Consider the following 19,606-nt stretch of genomic DNA (forward strand, 5'->3'; position numbering starts at 1 on the left):
TGAGAAGTGTACAACAGCAGGATAGGTTGGTTCTGAAACTTAGAAAAGCAAAATATTAGTCTTTGGGTACCACTTTTCTTCCCCCCCCCTTTTTTCTTTTTTATTCTCTTTTTTATTTTTACATATGAACTAACCAGGAAATTGAGCTTCTGAAAACATGACTGAGGTGTTATTTTTTTAATATAATTAACAGCCTCTAAATTGAAGATATTTTGCTCCCTTTTGATGTAAACAAATCTTAAAATAGCATAAAAGTGTTTGACGAACAGGTGTCATGGAGCCAGATTACTACACTTTGGGTTATATAATAGAAACTTCAACTTTTCCAGATTAAATTCTTTCATTAATATGCTACAATTTATGTTGAGAAAGCCAGCTGAAATGCTGCTTCATCAGCCTAAGTAAACATTCTCTTTTGAGGCATGTTGGTGAAGTGAACATACCTTGCCTACTATTACATTTTCATCACCACTGCCATCTTGCACAGTCTTGGGAGTACAATCCAAATAAAGGAAAATACTGTGAGAAAGCAGCAAAGTTAAATGAGAGAGATCAAACTAAAACGTAGAATGAAAGCACTGTACCATCCACGTAATGTATAGCAGAAATTTATTCCACTGCTTTAAAATCTGTGAATAATTAATAGATACACATGACCACAATCCAGTGGAAATTTATTCCTAATAGACTTTAACTCCAAAACACAATGAATATCTTCTTTATTTGTTGGCCACTCTGGGAACCTTATTTCAGTGGAGGAGCTAGGCTTTCAGTAAATAAGTAGTTAAGTGCAGATAGGTAGGTGCAAAGCCACTCATCTTAATAGACAGAAGATGAGATCTGTTAGACAATCAGAGTTGCTTTCTTGTAAAGTCTTTCCTGCTACTCAATCCTTACACATTTTACCAAAGCTTATGCTGCCCCGCTCTGGGCCGTGATGACAGATCTTGCTCCCCTTGAGACTCTGCAAAGCCAATTCCTACGTCGGCTCCTAATGCTCCCCCTGTGCGTAAGCAACGCAGCCATGCGACTAGAATTGAAGGTCGCATCCTTAGAAACTTGCCTGTGGAAGCAAGTCTTCAATTACTGGTTATCATTGTGGCATAGATTACCAAACCATTACCTTGTCCAATGCTTATGGCGAGATGAATTCTCTAGCCTTTGGACTAGTAGAATTCATGACAAACTCCTGAGTTATGGAATCTCTCCCTCAGATTCCCTAAAACTAGAGCAGATCACTGCTCAAAGACTGATCCGCCAAAGACTGGATGACATCGATTTACAGCGAAATTATACGCTGGGGGGAGGTGTTTGTTCGCCCCAGAACATTGGTATCACTTTAACTTACTGCGTTCCATCATACCTTTCCTCTCTTTCGACTGTTGCCCATAGACTGGCCTTCACCAAAGCGAGGTTTAACGTTTTTCCCTCCAATGTCCTGAGACATAGGTTCTCAAAGGGCCAAGCCCCCGCCGTGTGCGAATGTGATAAGGTGACGCCGGAGTCGCTCCAGCACATTATGTTCACTTGCCCCTTGTTCAATGTGCCACGGGCAAATTTGTTGGGCTCAATCATACAGAAACTAGAGGGTACCCCACCAAAATTCCACCTTGCCCAAATCTTGCAGGACAAGGATACCCACACGACCCTGAAGGTGGCTAGGTTCCTAGTTGCTGTCCTTTCCCAAAAGCGACGCCAAGGAGCACTACAAGCAAATTAAGGCATAGCATGCCTTTCCATTTCATAGTATTTTATTGTTATAGTGGTGTTTTAGCGATTGTTTTTTTTTATTTCCCTACGGCACAAGCTGTTATTTAGGTGTTGTTTTTACCTGTATGGGCCTATGGCCGTAATAAATTTCTCATTTCTCTTACCAAAGCTCTAAAGATCCCTGATATATTTTAGACAATTAAGTTGAAGTCTTAGATCATCAAACTATAATTTTAGCACAGTTTTCCCTTAACAGTTGAGACCAGGTTTCATTTATCCATCTGCAAAAGGATATTGTCTGAAACTTCAGGTTCCTGAGAATTCTGTACTTGAATCACTCATGGAACTTTAAAGGAAACATAATTTTTTTCTCAGAGACTCACCTTTGAATATTCTGAACTTTTTGTTTTTCTGTGAGATTATGTGGATGAAGACTGCAGACACAAAACAAGGAGGTTTTAGGAACAGGGTTCACAGGACTGTACATTGAGTAGCTCAGTTTCAGTTCTAGAGAAAAAGTAGGTTACTAAGGTAATGAATCTCAAAGCCAAAAGATTTAAGCAATTAAACTTCCAGTCCTTGTGCAGACAATAAATTAACTACAGTTGGAAGAGGACTTTCAGAATGTATTTGTTTTAGATCTTTCAGCCTGAAGGCACGAGTTCCATCATGAATTAAAGATCTCATTTGATACACCATTTCCTTTGAGGTAAACATTGTGTTAATAAATCATGAAAGTCTCAAGTGAGCTCCCATTTTTGAACTGTAAGCTTTCCAAAAATAATTTTTAATTACATTTCAAAAAGGTCAGTTTTGGATTTAAATAAACCTTAATGTTGATGTTGTCGTTCTGGTTTCTTTATAAGTTACATTCCATTAAGTGCCTGAGATATAAGATTTTTATTTCTTTCTGAGTTCAGTTAGCAACCGATTAATCCCACTGTGACAAACCTGGTTAAACATTTCAAGGCGTGATAGTTAAATGTATATATATTGATGCTACAACCATGTAGAGCTCCTATTAAATTAATTGAGTTGTCTTCTCTATTCTAATGGATTTCAAGAAAATTAGGAGTCCTGCATTTGCTACTTCCTTTTGTTTTTCCTACCTAACAATGCAATGGTTGCTGTGACACATTTTGCTCTACTAACTTGCAACCACCTGATTCATCTTCATCTGTTTATGGCTACAGTAGGGAATAACTGAAGTGGTGCAATGCAGCTTCTGCCTGGCTGATCCATTTTTACTCTTACGCCTGAGAATTTTATTAGTATTCTGTAACACCTTTGCTATGCTAGTGATTAGTATATAAGGACCGGTGCTATTTTTCAAGAAAAACAGGGGCCAGATCTCACCATGAATGCCTCCCTTGTTCTCGTAGAATGGCAGTGGCACCCACCTGAGAGGTGCTGGAATTCAGTTCTGGTGAGTTCCAGCTGGGAAAAACAGCCTGATAAGGACTGCAGAAAAAATCATTTTAAATACTTCTAACCATTTCTTGCAGGACTGCTTTTAAAGACTCAAGACCAAAGCTTGAGCTACAAAATAACTGTATCACTTTGTGTGACCTTTAAAAGCCATTCAGTCAGGCACAAAACGACATTTCAGGGGTGGGAGGGGGAATGTTTTGCTGTTACTGTCTTGAGTAACATAAAAATGCATACAACTCCTGTCTTGCGCCTCACTTTTAATTCCTGCTGTAGAATACAATCTTCCTCTGTAAAAACAACTCTGAACATGATGTGATTAACCTTAGGGTCCCATCCCCTCATCTCAATACCCACCTCGTACTTGGCCTGTGCTTTCTATTCATGTTCAACCATCTCATTTCCATATCAGCCAACTTGCCCTCCCAAGCTGCTATTAGCATAACAGAGCTTTAGTGTGACATTGATTGAAGCCAGCGCTTGCTGAACATAGTATCAAAGCATAATTTGCCAGAAATCAAATCTAATTTACTGTGTACAGTATTTACATTGCTTCCAAACAGTACATCTAGGGGGAAAGTGTCTTAGGCCTCTAATCTTAATTGTTCTTGCTGGTTGTTGTTTTAATCTTGTCTAATTATCTGAAAAGCATGAAATATATTTTCTTTTAGAGCCATTGCCTTTAACTTGGAAATGTCAAACATAAATATTTCCTATGACCTGTTAATTTTGGACCAGAAGCAATGAATGTTAATTGCTTGATAGCAAAAAGCTTGGTTGTTACACAGGAAATATTTTTCTCAACAGGTATTGTAACATGATATATTATAGATTATTAGATATATGCAACCTAGGAGAAGCAGCATTTCCAACAGCTGTTGCAGGTTCCAAAATCACATACTTCACCTGAGTGTCTTATAAGAGTGTATGCGATATACTGATTGATACATTTAGACTTCTACTTTTATTTGTTCTTTAAACTTTTTGATCTTGGGCTATTTTATGCCTAAAGTGTCCAATCCATAAAATCAAGTTCTGGAAAGGAGCTTACGATGTTTATTATCAACAAATTGATGTATATATGCTTAATAATATAGCTGCAGTTACTGTAACAACAAAGGTGTCAAAAATCTATGTTTCAGAAGAAAGAGCAGTGCTGCCTCACATAGTTTATGCCTATACCCATGTTTACACACACACACACATGCACACCGTTTGGAAAATGTGCTTTCATCCTATGTGTCTTCTAGATTTTTTTCACACTGTGGCTTTGCATTGTGATGTACAGTATTCTGGAGATCAAATAATATTGTTAATGTCAAGCGATGAGTAATGCTGTAGCTTTCTCCTGCTTGGTCATCTGTGGGTTGTTGCTGTTTGTTAGGGACGCTTAGGAAATTAACTGAAATGAAAAGTGCCATAGAGGGTAAGTGGAAAGACATTTGAAAAGCAAGGATGAGATAATCTCCCCCATTCCATTTAATTATTATTCAGTGGATTGGCTCTGCCCTGTATTCCACTATACCCACCTTTTACTTTAACTTGGAGAATTTCTAAAATCAATCTCAGAACCGTATGCAGTTTTCAATTTGCTACTGTCTTTTTTCCCCTTTACAGATTAAATGGCAGTGCACAGCGCATATGCACATGATTAGAGCATCATGCAAAAAGATTCTCAATGAAACCATACATTTGCAGCAGAATTTCCTTTTGCACCATGATTTAATCAATGCAAATGTGTGCTAAATCATAGCACAAAAAAGACTATTAATATTAAGATTGTATCTAGATCCCCATTTACAAGCTCTTTTAAACAATGTGTTCATGCATATTGGTAGCCTATAAGAATAAAAGACACAAATGGAAAACTGCAGCAAATTTTATGTATGTAAAATGTTACAAATTTACAAATGGTTAAATAAAAAATGGAAGGAATAGTGGAATATTTCCTTGCTAAACATTATTAGGTAATTTATAAAATCCTAGTATGCATTTGGGTGGAAATTTGTCAGTACCTTTATTTGTGTATTTTGGCACAACTCTGAATCTTGTTTTCAAAAATACTATTCCTTTGGCTTTTACAAATACTATTCCTTTGGCTTTTACACAACTTGTGGCTACTTTTCCTATCTTTAGAAAATGTGTCTTTTTTTTTAATAAGTCAGAGATTATATTCTCTGGAACAAATTATAATAATTGCAGCCCTTTCCCGTTTTATATATTACATATAGCTGCAAATAATGTTTCTTTCTTAACAACCTATTTTCACCTCTCGCATCATAGCACCTCCACAGTTTGTGGTAAGGCCACGCGATCAGATTGTTGCTCAGGGCCGAACAGTGACCTTTCCATGTGAAACGAAGGGAAATCCCCAGCCAGCTGTGTTTTGGCAAAAAGATGGCAGCCAGGTGAGTCATCTAATGTTAATTTTATTCTTCCCCTTCTCTTTATATCATTATAGCATATACAAATGTTCTTGTGCTAAAAATGTTATTTTAAAAAGCTGAAATATTAATATTAATATTTCTTCTTTCAAATATGATGGCTGCCACTCTGTACTGGCCTTACCATTTCCACCATTGCCATGTTTCATAGAATTATAAAGTTGGAAGGGATCACAAGGATAATCTAGTCCAGGGGTCAGCAAACTTTTTCAGCAGGGGGCCAATCCACTGTCCCTCAGACCTTGTGGGGGGCCGGAGTATTTTTTTGGGGGGAAAGAACGAATTCCTATGCCCCACAAATAACCCAGAGATGCATTTTAAATAAAAGCACACATTCTACTCATGTAAAAACACCAGGCAGGCTCCACAAATAACCCAGAGATGCATTTTAAATAAAAGGATACATTCTACTCATGTAAAAACACGCTGATTCCCAGACCGTCCGCGGGCCAGATTTAGAAGGTGATTGGGCCAGATACACCCACCCACCCACCCGGGCCTTAGTTTGCCTACCCATGATCTAGTCCAACCCCCTGTGATGCAGGAATTACAACTAAAAATCATCTACATAAACGCTTACAGAGTCTGAACTATGGTGAATAATTGGAAAGAAATACTGAGGTGTTTAAGCTCAATGAAAAGAATGTCCCAATCTACAGCTGCTTTGAAAAAGATGAATTCCATGCTAGGAAAGGACTGAGCATGTAACTTTGCTAGAAATGTGGGAGAAAGGGGGCAATCAAAATTACCAGCAAATTGGGGGATCTTCCCTATAAGGAAAGGAGCTTTTTACTTTGGAAAAAGGTGGCTAACAAAGAGCATAATAGTGTTTTATAAAATTATGCATAATACTAAAACTTGTGGTCATCTAATGAAACGGACAGAATTTTAATAAAATGAAATATTTTCACCAACACACACATACTTTGATCTTGTGTATAACCAAGACCTGGGTGCCACTATATTAACTAAACTAAATGGTGCAACACCATTCCTGGTCAGTGGGGTGGGAAGCGGGGCTCATGAAATCAGTAAAAATTGAGTAAAAATTCTAGTAAGATTGTATATGGGTTTGAGGGATTATTTGTGGTGTTAGGTCAAAGAGACAGAGCAGGGATGTTGCTAGTATACTGTCTACCCTATTTTATTCCAACCTCCTTTTCTGAACTGATGAAAATACTTTCAGATGTGGTGTTGGGGAACCCCTTCACAGCTGGGGGCAAGGGGAGAGAGACACTTCTAACATTCACACCATGTCTACCTCAAATGGGCCAGCTCAAGACTTCATTATTTCTATGGTTTCCATGGCAACCATAATGTCTCAATACATCATTGACCTGACATATGTGGCTGGACATAATTTCAACTTGGTCTTTGCCAATCAAAATTCTGTTGATTTGGGGGACTTATGAGCCCATTTTCATGGATAGTTCACTCATTGGTGAGTTAGGGGTAGAATGCAGCTGCACCACTATGCGAGGGTGGGGACCCACATAAACACTTATTGAATCTAGTGGGTTCCTAAATGCTCAAGGATATTTTCCAGCTGCTGTCCAGGGTCCTGTCACACTAGGAAATGATGAGATGCTTAGAGCCAATGCTTAGAGATACAATTGCTTCTGAGTGGCACTGCAGTGGAGCACATGGTTCGACTTGATGCTCTAGTGAACCGCATGTGACGATATAGGAGGGTGGCATAAATTTCAGTTGGAACCTGAACTGACGGGGTGAGAGTCCATAATCATGGCTATGTGATGGTGGTGGCAGTGAAGAAACCCTACTTCACCACCACTATTGCATCTGCAATCATTTTTCCAAGTGGTGAATGGGCTCCCCCCCCCCATCTGCTCTGATCCCCTTGGTAGCCTGTTGTTACAATTTTGCAACACACTTTAGGGAGAAAATTGCTCAGTTTAGAACAGAGTTGGACACCACAGTTAGAGCAAAAATGAAGGGGAAATGTGTGTGCGTCCTATGGGGCGAATGCAGGCTTTCGCTGAAGCCTGGAGAGTGAGAGGGGTCGGTGTGTACTGACCCCTCTCGCTCTCCAGGCTTCAGGAAGCTATCCGCAAGCCTTGGGAACCCGCGGGAGTTCCCGCCGGGCTCCCTAGGCTTGCGGAGAGCTGCCTGCATCCCGAAGCCTGGGGCGCTCTGAGCTTAGCGCGCCCCAGGCTTCGGGCTTTGTGCAGCTCTCCGCAAGCCGTGGGAGCCCGGCGCAACTTCGCGCTGGGCTCCCACGGCTTGCGGAGAGCTGCCTGCATCCCTGCGGATAGCAGCCTGTTCTGGGGGCTGGGGTTGGGGAAAGCTCGGGTTTCCGCCGCCCCAGCCCCGCGCCTGGGGGGGAAATAAATTTTTTTCTTTATTCCCCCCCAAAAAACTAGGTGCACCCTATGGGCCGGTGCGCCCTATGGGGCGAAAAATACGGTAACATGAGTTCCACTGCTGAAAGAAAAGCCATGGCTGGGGGATGTACCCTTTGAAACCATGACTACAGTCATAATCTCTACTGAAGTCAATGGAAGTAAAACATCATAATTGTGAGGATCACAGCCAATGTCACACAGCCAATGTAACTAAAATATATCCAGAGACACATTAAGATCAAACATTTGTGCTGAGCATTTTTATGCAAAAAGCAGTTAAAATCACAGTATGCTAGAATTCAGTCATTCAGCTTTTTTGAGGGATGCAGAAAACAATATCTCCACTTAGAGTAGGTTATCTGTTCTCTTGGTGGTTCTGATCTGAAACAGTTATATTGGCTCTGAGGTTGAAATGTTCATAGTATGCATGCACAGTTTTTCTGCATGCGCATTTACTTCCATATTAGGCTTTTATGAGAAAGGAAATATGTAGAGCCAAAGAATAGGAAGCCCATGCGAGACTGTGGAAAGGTCCTAGAACAGATAATCAAACAATTAGTTCATGAGCACTGAGAAAAGGATTAGATTCACAAAAACAAGACATGCCCGATGAATCTGTCTCTCTTTTGGGATAGTGTTACTGGCTTGGTGGATCAGGGGAATGCTGTAGATGTAGCGTACCTTGATTTTAATACGGCATTTGACAAAGCTCCCAGGATATTCTTGTAGATAAGTTGGTAAAATGTGGGCTAGAGTGATTGGCAAACCCCAAAGAGTGCTCACAAATTGTTCCTCATTAACCTGGCAAAAGGAGACAAATGGAATGCCACAGTGTTCTGTCCTAGGCCCTTTGTTGTTTGATGTCTTTATAGATGTCATTGATGAAGGAATTGAGAAGCTCATCAAATTTGCAGATGAATCCAAACTTGGAGGGGTAGCTAATGTTGGAGAAGACAGAATAGGGATTCAGGATAACCAGAACTGATTGGGGAACTGGGCCGAATCTAACAAAATGATTTTCAATAGGAATAGGCAGGAATAATCAGCTGTACATATATAAAAAGGGAGACACCTGGCTTGCCAGTAGTACATGTGAAAAGGATCTAGGGGTCTTAGTGGACCACAAGCTTAACATGAGTCAACAGTGTAATGCAGCAACAAAACAAACAAATCAGCGAGCAACGTTAATGCTATTATAGGCTGCATCGACAAAAGTATAGATTCCATCAAGGGAAGTAATAGTCCTTCTCTATTCTGCCTTTGTCAGAGTACACTTGGAGTACAACCTCCAGTTCTGGGTGCCACAATTTAAGAAGGATATTGACAAGCTGGAACATGTGCAGACGTGGCAAACCAAAATGATCATGGGTCTGGAAACCAGTCTTTTCAAGGAACACTCAAAGGAGCATGTTTAGCGTGGAAAATAGGAGATTTAGAGGAGATATTATATCCATCTTCAAAAATCTTAAGGGCTGAAACATGGAAGATGGAGCAACCTTTTTTCTCCTGCTCCGAAGGCTAGGACCCAAACCAATGGCTTAAAGTTACCAAAAAGGAGATTATTACTAAACATCAGGGAAAACTTTCTGACAGTAAGAGCTGTTCAACAGTGAAATGGACTTCCTCAGAAAGTGGTGGACTCTCAGAGTTTGGATGTCCATCTATCACAAATGCCATACAGCGGTATCTCGGGTTACATACACTTCAGGTTACAGACTCTGCTAACCCAGAAATAGTATCTCAGGTTAAGAACTTTGCTTCAGGATGAGAACAGAAATCGTGCTCCAGTGGCGGCGCGGCAGCAGGAGGAGGCCCCATTAGCTAAAGTGGTGCTTCAGGTTAAGAACAGTTTCAGGTTAAGAACGGGCCTCCAGAACGAATTAAGTTCTTAACCTGAGGTACCACTGTAGTTGATATTCCTGCCTTGCAGGGGGTTGGACTAGATGATCCTCAGGAGCCCTTTCAACACTACAGTTCTATGATTCTTTGAGACAGCTGCAATATAAATCCACAATTACTAACATACATTAGTACTTATTTCCATTTCCTCTATCATCTCTACAGTCTAAAATATTTATAAATATCATTTCAATTGTAATAGATTGCCTGTCAGTATTAGACACTAAATGTTGCAAGGACTTAAACTGCTTGTAATGCTTATAAGGCCCCTTTTAATCCTATATCAGGTTTTAGCTGATTTAGGCAAATTTAAATAGAGAAAATTATAGATAACGTATTCAGCATAGGTGCCACTTACATCCTCAATAGTATAAATGCAAATAGTTGTTTCCTACTTTAAAAGAAAATACTTTGTTAATGAATTTAAACCTATACAGAATGTTAATTTTTAACTCCCCATCAATAGAAAACCATCTGTACGAGTCTGGTATTGAAGTCAAATGTGTCTCCCAAGATATCTATACAAATAGCTTTCGGACGTTATTAAGTACGACGCCTTTTGCAAGTTAAATAACCCCATAGATTAATACTTTCACTTTTCCAGCAAAACCGTGTAGTTTCACACAAATCACTGGGGTCAACAATTCCCCATCATGCAAAGTAAAAAAACCCAAAAGGTTAATAAACAGTATATAAGTTCAGATTGGTCCCACAGTTTTGAAAACATTGTGTGATTACTTTTACATATAATAGTTGTAGAATTAAAGCAGTGCAGTAACAATGATCTGGGAATGACTATTTACAACAACAAATCCCACAGGCCTTGCAGTCGTAGCACACACTAACTGAGCAGCCGGTGCACAGTCAGCACATTTCATATCTCTTTAAGTAGGACAGACAAAATGGTTACATGAAGCAAATTGTAGCTGCATTTTTTGTCATTGCATTGTCCTCAGAAGTGACACTTTCTTGGTATTTGTTGTTGTTTTTGGCGTCATAAGTAGCAGGCTGTACCAGTTCCAGGGCATCTTGGCCATGTCTCTAGATTCAACTCAGGGTTTGATCAATTCTAGATCTAGCTACTAGGTAGAGATGCAGTCTGGAATTTTCACAACATCAAAAGTTATTTAACTTCCAAACAATATCTGGATTTAAGCTGGAGCACAGTTTTTTATTCAACCAGTTAATACATTTTTAAAATAAAGATAAATAATGCTCACTACTGGGGACAGGGAAACTACCTATTGATCATGCAGTGTTTGTGCCATGTTCCTTTTCATTATAATAACAAACTGATCTTAGATTACTGCATTATTCACTGAAAAAAGGAGAATCACTGCCCTTCTCTTCGTTGGCACATAACCTACTAGTGCCTAATTTTCTTCCAAACCAAAAATGTTACTGTTATCAATTTTGGATTTGTAGGCAAGAAACTGGCAGGGTCTGGGTGTTGTGGTTTTTCAGTGTACCAAGCTGAATCAGGTTTTTCTGTGCTTATTTCCTTACCAGTGACACACTGGTAAAAAAACCCACTAGGATGCCAGTTTTTGGTTCATGACCACCACTCTACGCCATATTGCTGGGTCATGGAAACATTATCTAAACTGTGCATGAGTGTCAGTGGATTGGGCACATTCCAGGATCCAAAGTTCGATTTCAGTGAACCCAAGGACTATGATATGCACAATGGAATTGTTCTCTGCAAGCTCAAATTGGAGACTGCATTTCCTTTGTCGCCATTATTTGATCTTTTAGGAATTTGGGGGTATATAGGTATCCCAGCACAGGACCAAGTCAAGTTGTCACCTTTTTCTCAGATCATTTGACTTCCAGAGGAATACTGACTAGGTTGGGCAAACTCCTTCATTTTAAATATGTATATGCTTGCTAGTTATTCTTGTTTTGCTTTGTTATGCAAAACTTAGGTACGGTCAGGTTACTGGTCAAAGCAATTTGTTTATATATATTTTAAGTGCAGTGCCATTGGCTTCACTATGGAGAAAATTGCTTTGAGGGGGAAATGTAACCCCATTTTTGAAATTAAACCAAGAACTGTTAGCAAACATTTTTAAAACCTTCTTGTAAAAGGAGCTTAATAACATGGTAATGTTTATGTAAAGTGGGCTTATAGTGTCACACTTGAATCTAATAAAGTGGACATCCATCATGTTGTAATAAAGAGAAGAGCTTCTAATTAAAGTAGGACATCATTTGCAGGATTAAAGTCATTTAGCGTAATTGAAAAGTGTTAATACCCTATTTTATCCTCTTCCATTGGTATTACTTCAAGGGTAAAACATTTTAAGGTGAAAATGTGTCTTGTGTCTTTAATTGAATGTTATTACCTACTGATTGTAACATGTTGAAGCTGTTTAATTACAAACCTGCAGAATTAATTACAATATTGAGACCCAGATCCCAGAGGGTAGAGTGTTCTCTCTTTTTTGGCAAATAAATGTAACATAAAAATTGATACCTCAGTTGTTTATAATCAAACCTTGAAACATAGCTCAATGTGATTCATTATGCCCACATGTTTTTTTCTTAATTGAGCTGCAATGAAGCAACAGAGGTTAACCAGGTTAATGTTTCCATCCTAATATGAAATTTTCCAGGCTTTGTAGTGAGACATCACCCTATTTAATATTTTTAAAAGTCCAGTCACTGTATTTCATCATCAAAATCAAGAGCATTGATACTTTAGCCTTGCTTAAATTTGTATGTAACAAATAATCTGAATTTCTAGTTGTCACCTGAATTTGCCAAGGTGTCTCTCCTTCCTCATCAAGAAAACCCCTTCTCTTTTATCATGCTTCTATGGTAGTGTTGCATTCAGCTACTTACGCAAACATACTGCTATAAATTAGAAGGCATCCTTCACTTTGGACCTGTTTCTCCTTCCTCTCCTACTAAGCACAGCCAGCTGGAAGGGAGGAGAACAGTTCCCCCTGGATTTAGCCCAGTGCCAGTTTATGCATCAGCAGCTGGTCCTTTGTATTTAGTAGCCGTTTCCCTAAAGCTTGCAGTTGAGACTTCACAGAAATGTGCCAACCTGATGCCAGGGAATGTGTGCACACTTCCTTGAGCCTATTCTTTTGTAAGCAACATTTAGGCATAGTTTAACTGTACTGAAGTAGATAGATCTGAACCAAGGATAAAGATGATAATCTGCCTTGCTGTCACTTGGTATCTTTTATTTAAACAATATACTCTACTGGTAATGTGTTTTAAATTCAGCCTTTGGACTATATGCAGCATCTCGACATCCTCCCCTTAAACAGCTCACCAGCCACTTTTCTTAGCAACTCATATTGCACCCATGTCAATGAAAATATCTTTATTATTTGTGTCTATTTCTTTTTATGTGTATTGCTGTGCTCTTGGCTTACACTGCAGCATCATTGGTGATTAAATAACTTTTGCACTGAAATGGCCTGCATTGTCTTTGCAGAATCTTCTTTTTCCAAACCAGCCTCTCCAGCCCAACACCAGATATTCTGTGTCACCAACAGGGGATCTCACTATTACAAATATTCAGCGGTCTGATGCGGGCTACTACATCTGCCAAGCGCTTACCGTTGCTGGAAGCATTCTAGCGAAGGCTCAGTTGGAAGTTACAGATGGTAAGAAATTAAGATTTGTGTTATTTTCTATCTACAGCACAAAATAATTTAGAGGATCTTAGGTAACTGTGCTAAATAAATCACTTTTTGGAATATATTTTGATACCCAAGCTAACTATAAATTAAACTGCCTTAACATTACATTAGAACTGCAGAAACTCTCATACCTCATTAATAGAGGCTTTTCTTACCTTTGATTTTTTAAGAAACCAACCAACAAACCCTTGAATCTTCTTTGTCACATAAGCACCTTTCTTGCAAAACTTCTAGTGACTTATTTCATTCAAGTGTTCATCAATGCATTCCATCATAGAAGGTTTCCATGGCCTCACAAAATCCATATTGGTTTATTTTTTAAGGTGGGGGGGGGAACCTCATGAAAAAATTCCATATAAAGTATTTGAACTGATTTGGCAATGGTACTACACTTGATCTTAGCCAAAAGGTCGAGAAGCGATATATATATAAAGCAACATCTTATAAAGACATCAAACAACAATGGGCCTAGGACAGAACCCTGTGGCATTCCACTTCTCCCCTTTTGCCAGGATAATGAGGAACAATTTGTGAGCACTCTTTGGGCTTGGTCAGTCAATCTCGCCCACATTTTACCAGCTTCTCTGCAAGAATATCTTGGCTGGCTTTTGTCATTCTTCTGCTGCTCCTTGTGATATCACTTTTTTTGTATATTTTAATTTGTATGTCTTAAATTTATTATTGTGTTTTAAATTTTGTAAGCCACCATGAAAGTATTATTGAAGTGTGGAATATAACTCCCTCAAACAAATGTACAAATAGGACATTTATGGTAGTTGAAGAGACAATGGGTGAGACACAAGCCAATGCCATTTTCATATATGAGAATGCATTCGGTAAAAATTCATAAAATATTAATTGGTAATAATTTAACAAGATTTATACTATGTATCAGAAGAAGCTATTAATTTTACCATAAATGTTCTATGTTATTGTTATTTTTAAAAAATTTTTTAAAAGTTTTATGGAGAGGACCCTAAGTTAGTCATTCATACTCTTTCAATTTTCTTACCTGAATATTGTTACCATTATTGTAAGGATCATCTTTGTGGAGTTTGAACTGTTAATACTACTAAATGTAATGAAACCAAAATTCCTATTTGATTAGTATTTCTTTGCATTGTAAGGCTGTAGCACTCTTCTTCTTAACTGACTCATTAACTATTTCCTGACAGACTTTGATGAATTTTCACCATTAAAAATTGTGTGTTACAAACAGACCTGCTTTTACATGCCCCTTGGAGACCTGAATGCTCCATGAAAATTTGAAAAAACGGCTAATTCTGAATAAATAATCTAGCTTTTCACAGTGCATATTCATCATGAATGACAGGTAGAGAGGTTCAGCAGCATGTTATGGTGGACTGAACATGGGTTTGATTCCTTTTCTTTGTTTTCTCAAAAGATTATAGTATTTTTATGACAAGGAAATATATTCTCTTCCTTATCCTTGTATCTTTACAAGTGTGCTACTAGTTTCTTGAGATCAAAGCCTAACCTTCACTCTGTGACCTCTTTAAGTCTCCCATTTCTTTCACTCCTGATGACAAAATGATGCATTTTCATACAATTCAAATTTACATGTAGATTAAAAGGACATTTAAAATTAATGGAAGAGCAGTATTTTCTTAAAATCTATCTGTGGTGCTGTCTGATTCAGTGCCATGGCTGTGATTGGAATAAATAGAGCACACAAATATTGGCCAAGAGGACATTGAGCTGTTAATGTTTGCACCTGCTGGTGCTGAAAAGATTTACTGCAACAGGAGCAGAAAGGAGCAAGTCAGGTTCAAGGATATCTATGATGAGAAATTCTTCCTTTCTTGAGACAGTCAAGGCTTCTGGCCTTTGTTATTCTTTAGTATTTCTCTGTAAATAAAAGAAATAACGACCTCCTTAATTTCCTTCTCTTGAAGCAGTCATTAATAACAGCGCACTCTAATGCTTACTCAGAAGTAAATCTTACCCTATTCAATAAGACTGTTATGTTGCCATGCATAGGACTGTAGGCTAAGTGATGTATCTGCAGCTTAAATACACTCATATCCCATTACTATTTATTATGCATTTAATTATTTGCCATATATATATTCTTTTATTTCTTCAAGGAATTCAGAACAGCATACATGAGACTGCCTGCATTTTATTCTATTTTAATGTCTTTCTTTTTTTAAAAAAAGTGGCATTATTTTTGCTGACATGAATAAAAGAGGCTACTTTCCAGAAATGGGATATCTAGAGTCTTACTTCAGATAAAATATTGTCACACAAACATTGGTAATATTAGCCATATTTTGCTTTATTAGTTTTATGGTGTTTGGCTGCTGATATTTAGCTTTTCTTCTTAGCCCAGATTTTTTTGTATTTGGTGGTTGATGTAATACTAGAGGCAACTTATCATTTTTGTTTTGAACAGAGTTTTATTTGCTTGAAAGCAATTTAAGTCCAATTGAAATGGCAGTGCAGAATGAAAACATACAATACTAGCAAGAAAAAACCCCCACAAATGTTTAATTATATCATATATAGCTGTGTTTCAGTTGTTACATTTTGTAGCCCTTGTTGGAAATACTTTTAACTCAAGTGTTCATAGTGTTCATATGAGAAGAGATTAGTAGCTGTAATAAAATGTCCCAAGCTGAATGATAATTTTGCTGGTTATGGCTTGTGGCAGCAGTCTTATCTATTTGAAATTCAGATATGCTTTCTTGAAATACCTCCATATAAATACATTCACTCATGGAAAAATGAAATCATTTTTTTTAAAATTAAGACAGTCTGAATAATTTTCTTTAAAGGAAAACTAGGTAAGCACCTCAGTCTTATAATGGCACATTATGCAAATATACTAAAAGCCTCAATATACCTGTCAGCATGAGTGTAATATAGAAAATTCAATTATTAACTCTATACAGTTAAGCTTTTTCAGTGCACTTGAATATTAAAAGCCAATCTCAATTTTCTATAATTTATTCATTATTCACTGTTGTTGGCTGAATTTATTGTTGTTTTGTACCTTTTGCTCTGTAGACTTATCACTAATTGCTTGATATATAGGTAATACTTGCTTAAATATAGAGTTTTTTTTAAAAAGCCAACAATGTTTCCAGTATAACCATTTGAATTATTTTTCCCCTGAATGATTTGTGTACTGCTAATTTAAATTTTAATGTACACCTTTATAATCTGCAATCTTTTTCTTCAGTCCTTCTATACTAGAATCCGTAGTGGAATATTTGGATACTAATGTAATCGAACACAAGTTTGTACACATATGACTCTGAAATTCAAGTGGCAGAAGTGGTGGAATACGCTTTAAGAACTTAAAAAGCTAGGAGTGTCAACACAGACAAAGATATGAAGCAAATATTAATTTGCTTATTTAGCTTCTTAAACATAAGCAGCTATTTTCAGAATGTCTCCAAATGCTGACAACTGCTGTGTTGAGGAAGTCCACATGTTGAATTTCTTTAGTATATATTTTAAATGTTCTGACCAAAGCTCTGGAAATTTAAAGACATTGCACAGAGGATTTACAAATTATAGTTATGAAGCCAATATAGTTGTTCACAGATCACTGGAAACCCTAAGTGTTCATTTAACCTTTAGCCTTAGTGTCATGGAAACCTGTAGTAGTCTTTCACCCATAATACCCTTGAAAATGAAGATTCCTTCTGGGCAGGAGACTTTCAATTACTTTATTGATCAGTTGCATTTAAAGGATTATAATCTACTTATTTAGACGGTAAAAACTAATTAGATGTCAAAGACGCTGTCTTAAAAAATAGGATTTTAAAACACTAGCAGTGTAACCTGTCTCAAAACCAATATCTTTACAAATAACTAGAAATAAGTAGTTATCCTTATAAATCTAACTTCGTCTCTCTCTCAAAAAAACTGTAGCTGCTGCTCACCTACATAACTCATGATGGTGTAGGCTTTTTTCATATTCACTGTAATAGATTTTATGCAGGTATCCTAATGTGGGACAATGTATGCCAGGTTCAGAATATCTTTCCTAAAATGACTGTAATGGAGTTGCTCTAGTGCAGGGATGTCCAACAGGTCAATCATGATCTGTTGGTAGATCCCCATGAGGTTTTGGTAGATCGTGGTCAATCTCTTGCTCCCTTTCCTTAGCGTCGCTAAAACTGACTCCTGCCACGCCCCCTCAGCCCGCCCTCCATTGTTGTGCTGCTGTTTTGATCCATAGCAATATTTTTGTGAGTGACTTTACCCCTTTGTCGCTCGCCTTTAACCCCCCCCAAAACGGAACTCCCCCCCCAAAGCTTTTTAACCCCTTAAAAATGGGGCTTCCCTTCTCCCTAAAAATGGGGGTAGATAACTGCCAGTTTTTAATTCTGAAAGTAGATCGCAGTCTCTTGAGAGTTGGCCACCCCTGCTCTAGTAAAAAAGGGAAATGTTTTATCCAGCTGTGCTCTTCTGATGAAAGAAATCATGTTTGATTCCAGAGACTTCTGTTAGTAGAAAGGGGTGTGTGGCTTTTCTCTGATTTCCTCATTCCCCTTCCAGCCCCCTGGACCCTTCCCCTCCAAAATCTGCTCAAGAAGCTAGGGAAAGTGTGGCACAAGAGACTACAGCAGAAAGGGGGATTTTGCAAAAATTGCCCCCCACCTTTTGGCTTACAGAAGATTCTACCAGATCAAAAAGCCTTCCTTCAGCAGATGAACACATTTGGATACAACCCAAAATACAGTCATACCTTGGTTTTCAAACAGCTTAGTTCTCGAACGTTTTGTCTCCCAAACACCACAAACCCAGAAGTGACTGTTCTGGCTTGTGAACTATTTTTTGGAAGCCAAACGTCCAATGGGGCTTCCGTTTGGCTGCAGGAGCTTCCTGCCGCCAATCCCAAGCCGCACTTTAGTTTCCAAACGTTTTGGAAGTCGAACGGACTTCCGGAACAGATTCCGTTCACCTTCCAAGTATGTCTGTAAATATTTATATTAAAATGTTTGATTTAAGCAAAGCAGAGTAGCCTAATACTGTGTGTTCTGAATGAATGGATAGGTCAGGATAGCAGACAACAGCTGTTTGCTAACACATGTAGCATTGATGAAGTAGAGAGAGATGGATTGGCCTAAGCCATTTTGCTGCACAAAATTACACCCTACCCCCCCTCACCATTCCCATTCACAGAAACTCACTGGACTGGCAGGCAGTTTCAATATTGGCAACAGTGTGGCATCTTCCACTGTACCTGAAAATGTGTTCTAGAGGTTCCATAGCATACAGTTCAGCACAAACAAGTCTGAACTCCAGAATGGCCAGGGAAGTCAAGAGCAAATGGCAAGGGAGCCTACTTCTGCTTCTTTCAAGCTTCATCTGCCTGAGGCAATTGCTTCACTCTGCTTAATGGTGGTCTAGCCCTGAGGGGTATGTTGCTCTGTGTGTGTGTGTAAGAGAATTTTTGATTTATTTTAAAACTTCTATGCCACTTACCCAAAACCCAAATCAGAAATTCATGCAATTTTGTTACACTAAGTGATGATTTGCATCCTACTGCTGCTGCCTTAGATTTCTGAATCTTGAATTCTGATTCTATCTAGATAATATGGGCATTTATGTAATTGGGGGAGCTTAACAATAGCTATAGCTATAATTATATTAACACTGGGGAACAATATAATTTCATTTCAGTAGGATGATGTTTGTCATTTCAGTTAGGTAGGAGGAAAAAGCTATACCCCACTTAACAGATGGCACGGGAATGCATTCAGCAGCAGAATTATTTATGAAAAACTGTTTTTGCAAGAAAAGTGAACATGAGCATCTACTTCATATTTGAGATATCCCACTGGTAGCAGACTGAAGCATATATGCAGCCATGCGCTTATAAGTCACAGAGTCACTTTATAAAGTAACTCAAGCATACAAATGTGTATAAGAGAAGGATTAGAGTTCATAGTTTTAAAGTGGGATAGAAAGATTTTATGTATATGCAGTTAGTTTGATTAAACATGAATTGTTCCTCAATAGAGAGGAATTCAGTCAATTAACTGATTGAAAAGTTATTTTTTTGTGTGTTACACACAAAAATTACATTTCTGCTGGGATGTATACACTGAAGAATAACTAGACT

The 19,606-nt window shown here is 38.2% G+C and overlaps 1 protein-coding gene across 29 annotated transcripts in view; it reads left to right on the forward strand.

Annotated features, from left to right (window-relative positions):
* The window catches only part of ROBO2 (roundabout guidance receptor 2), a 794,080-nt gene that overhangs the window by 661,193 nt on the left and 113,281 nt on the right, over positions 1-19,606 (forward strand). For all 29 annotated transcript variants that reach the window (XM_083611373.1, XM_083611378.1, XM_083611374.1 and 26 more), the window contains 2 exons: positions 5,422-5,546; positions 13,296-13,467. In XM_083611373.1, the coding sequence (XP_083467499.1) occupies positions 5,422-5,546; positions 13,296-13,467 (297 nt within the window). The remainder of the gene's footprint in view (positions 1-5,421; positions 5,547-13,295; positions 13,468-19,606) is intronic.

Source organism: Podarcis filfolensis, assembly GCF_964270895.1.
Source record: "Podarcis filfolensis genome assembly, chromosome: 4".
Lineage (NCBI taxonomy): Eukaryota > Metazoa > Chordata > Lepidosauria > Squamata > Lacertidae > Podarcis > Podarcis filfolensis.